At 32.2% G+C, this 4475-nt stretch overlaps 1 protein-coding gene across 1 annotated transcript in view; it reads right to left on the reverse strand.

Annotated features, from left to right (window-relative positions):
- The window catches only part of LOC110451698 (ATP-dependent DNA helicase RecQ-like), a 7779-nt gene extending 3854 nt beyond the window's left edge, over positions 1-3925 (reverse strand). Inside the window, exon 1 of the mRNA XM_021499834.1 lies at positions 3704-3925. Coding sequence (XP_021355509.1) covers positions 3704-3721 — 18 coding nt within the window. The 5' untranslated portion in view covers positions 3722-3925. The remainder of the gene's footprint in view (positions 1-3703) is intronic.
- Positions 3926-4475: the final 550 nt, after the last annotated feature.

Here is a 4475-nt window from a genome sequence, read left to right on the forward strand (position 1 = left end):
AAATTGTCCAGAGTTTTGTTTCTATCCTGGTGTCTTCTTACATAAGGCTTTCTGCTTAATATCCATGACCTGGAACATTTCTGTAAAAAAAGGAAAAATAAATTTAATGATTTGTAACAAAAACCTGGTATGCAGAACCCAAATTACAATTACATGTATAATTATATATAATTATGACTATATATATATAGTGCTTCACAATATCTTATTGATAATCACATGTACATAAGTCATAATTTAGAAATGACTGCATTAAATTATACTAATACTGCATAATTATATCTGGTCTTCAACCAAGCTTACAGGGATGATAAATATTGATAATATTTACTTTCATGGTACAATGTAGTAGATAAGCTAGATATATATACATATACATGGAGAATACAGTCTTATCAAAATAACTTTTAATAACAGCTTATTCCACAATCCATATTTAAAAATATGACATGTATAATATGTTTTGCTAAATCTATGAGGAAGTAAGTCAGCCCACCAGTGTCCCATTTCCAAGTTTTTGCACCATAACATTTTTCTTCAAAATTTTAATTCATCTCTTGATAAATATATCACCAGAAATCAATCTTGGTGAATGCTACGTTCAGCACAGAGACTAAATATACTAAAAGAGACATTAGCAGCAGCTATTACACGTTCATTTTCACATGATAGATTTTAGTATATGGGGTTTTGTCACATTTGATATGACATTTATCAAATTATCTGTTGTTACTTTGCTATTGCCTGGTTATCATATTCATTTTCCACCCTTGTTATGATGACCTATGTCCTTATAAATTATTCTCTATGATTTGAAAAATCCAGGTTTGGCCTATTGCATTTTACTTTCTGTCCTTACTTCCGGTAATAATAAAAAAAAAACATGCATCTTTTAAAAATTTACTCTGATTTGTTCAGATAAGAATTTAATTTGACAAAAATATGTATACACTATACACAATACACTACAAATACAATAAGAAACAAAGTGATTTGTTTACGAATTTTGAAATCTTTCAATAAAATTTTGCTTTGATGATTTGAGTTGAAATGCAACCTGATAAGCAAAATTTCACTGCCTAAAATGGAGATTACAATTTAAATGAAGGAAAATTACCTGTAATGTATTAATGTATTAATGTGTTTCCTACCACTGCTTTTCCTAAACCTAGAAAGCTGCTCATGGCTCTTGTAAGTAACTGATCAGAGCCCCCCCCCCCCCCAACTGGTACACAGAGAAACGCACTGATGTCCTACGTGAAAAAAAAGTTTGGTCAGGGGTTTGCTGAGCGTATAATAAAAAAGTAAACAATCTGACAATCTGCACAAACGCCTTTGCACTGTATAATATGACACTTTATATTTACCTCATTGCATTGTGGCAATTCGTCTACTCCTGTCGGTTCGGTATTGGTCCTTGGGGTCATTGACAATGACTCAAGACATTTGTTTTCAGACGATCACTTGAAGCTTTTTACACTGCCATTTATTAATTATTTCTGAACAAAATCTCTGTCAACAGTCAAGACAGAATTGCTGTAATGCTTCGAATGAAACGTTCAACGTCGAGACCTTCAGCTGTTCAGTTGTCACCGTCAGTGTGATGGGTGACGGTCATAATTCTTTCATCGTACGAAATTACCTATTCCGTTCAAGTGATGATAAACTCTGATTATCGTTTGTTCTATTCAACATGTAGATAAGTAAGCAATAACAACGGAAAGCATATATTCTTTCACTTTCAGACTTCATCCTCAGCAGCTGTCATATCGCTGTCATCAGCTGCGATAGTAAACTTCCGGTGTAAACGACGTTCGTTCTTATTTACGAGAGTTCAAAATCACATTAAATACGATTATTTAAATATAAAAAATGGTCGGACTGGATAGTATTAATTTTGTTTGACGTTCTTAACTGTTGTTAATAATTTTCGATAACAGTTTTTAAATCCAAGCGTGGTGTCGCTAGGTTACCGTAAATCATACTGAAATTTAGCCAACATGCGCAGCTTCCTGCGCAGTGGCGCTAAATTTGAGAACGATGGACCCACCTTAAGTATATTTTCCTCTATATTTGTTCATCAAAATCAAACATTGCTTCCCATTTCCTTTTCCCAGTAAATGTTATGTTATTTTGACACAAACAGTTATAAAAATCTTTTACTCCCTTTTTGTGTTTGATTTTTTTCTTTCAAGTTGGTAGGTATGTATGGACGTTTTATAGATTCAGCAGAAATGTCTTCTTTAGAACAGTTATTTTTTATTGCGTGTATGACACCGTGATAAATAAGGAAGTTAGTACGAATATTACATTTTTCTATGAATTCTGGATAGCTGTAAAAAAATCCGTTGCTATTTTCTTTAACTACGTCATTTCATTTTCAATTTCAATACATTTTATTGTCAAAGGAAGAATGGATTGAGAGCATTATTATTATTATTCACAAAACATTCTGTTTTCTTGGAAAGCTTACTCCAACTTAATAGAACATCTTTCCAAACTAAGTTTTTACAAGCGTTTTGGCATTTGAAAATATAATCTGTACCACAATTTGCAAAAAAATCTGTATTTCCAAAAGTTTTAAAAATTGATTGCCATTTCCCTTTACTTGTAAACATCCGTCGAATCCATGTAAGCTTTAAAGAATTTTCAGGCCCCCTTCATTATAGTTCTTAATAATTACATCTCTTTTTATCCTGTTTCTTAATAAATGTATCATCAGGATTTGGCAAAGTAATAAAAAGATGATTAAACTGAGATATGAGGAGGGACTCAATTATATGAATTCTTCCTATAGGTGTCAAAATCATTCTTCTCCATATCTTAATTAATGACTTTAGTTTTACTAATTTTTTGTCGTAATTAAGTTTAGGAATTTGATGCAAATCCACATTAAATTCAATGCCTAAAACTTTGAATCTTGTAACTGCCCACTGTAGATCCCATTCTGGATAGTATGTGAGTCTACTATATTTTTTACTACCTATCCATATTACTTGTGTTTGCTTTTATTTACCATTAGTCCAGAATTTTTTTCAAAAGTCTTTAACTCTATAAAAGACTCGTTTAAAGAACTTTTAGAACCATCTAAAATGATTGATGTATCGTCTGCATATTGAGATATTAGTGTAGGGATATTTTCTATGTTAATTCCTTTAATATTATTATTGTTCCTTAACCTTATTGCTAATATTTCAACACATAAAATGAATATGTAATGGGCAATTGGATCGCCTTGACGACAACCTCTTTTTACACTAAAAAATGTTGATAGATTTCCACCCTGATTGATAGAAGAGATAGTATTCGCATGTAAGGTTTTAATCCATTTACGTGTATCAACTCCAAAATTGACAATATACATTGTTATATATATTTGAATGAAGTTGCCAGCACCGTCTCCAACCAAGCTATACAAGGTAAAATATACATTTCAATGGCAAAAATGTAATAAATCATTTGACCTCATTTCTGTTTAACACAATCATTCTTCATACATTATATTTTGTACGTATTATGTACTGATAAGCCCAGGAGTTTGACTACAATCTTGAAGGTCGCAAACAGTTTATGATAAGGTTACACATGCAATAAAAACCTGACCACATTTTGTAATCGAAATGTTATTGAAATACAACAAATTAAAGTTTGTTCTATGCATAGACATACATTGTCATTTCTTTTAGAGTTCATAAATACTTACAAGTCTGTTCTTGATCATCTTTCCTTACAGATACACACGATATGTTTTCGGGCCCGCACTGTTTTCATGGTATACGTACAGATATGTGTCTTGTTCAGATAGCTTTGTGTATAATACCATATATACCATATATATACGGCTCTGATCGTCGATATCCATTACTTCAACGAATTCGACTTATTTCTGGATCATTGAAACTTTACAATTCGTCTAAATTGAAAGCAAAGTAGGTATGGCAAAGGACATTTAGTTTCCATAATTTAAACCTATAGAAAAATAACCACATATGTATTTGCTCTGTTACAACAAACGCCAGCTAGTAACTAAGTAGGAACCTATACGCAGGTAAGAGTGGGTGTTTAAAAGGTGATTATAACTGCGGGTAGCGGAACGGTGGCTTGTATTGAGTACTACTACCGTCTCCACCCCAGTGTAATTGTTGAGAAGATTCGTAAACAGTCCTATTATAGAACGTTCATAAAACGTGTATCAGGTGTATTAACGCCCCTCGGTATAATACCTATTGACAGCACACATTATTATATATATTTGAATGAAGATGCCAGCACCGTCTCCAACCAAGCTATACAAGGTAAAATATATATTTCAATGGCAAAAATGTAATAAATCATTTGACCTCATTTCTGTTTAACACAATCATTCTCCATACATTATATTTTGTACGTATTATGTACTGATAAGCCCAGGAGTTTGACTACAATCTTGAAGGTCGCAAACAGTTTATGATAAGGTTACACATGCAATAAAAACC

This window comes from Mizuhopecten yessoensis, unplaced genomic scaffold (genome assembly GCF_002113885.1).
Source record: "Mizuhopecten yessoensis strain PY_sf001 unplaced genomic scaffold, ASM211388v2 scaffold6169, whole genome shotgun sequence".
Classification (NCBI taxonomy): Eukaryota; Metazoa; Mollusca; class Bivalvia; order Pectinida; family Pectinidae; genus Mizuhopecten; species Mizuhopecten yessoensis.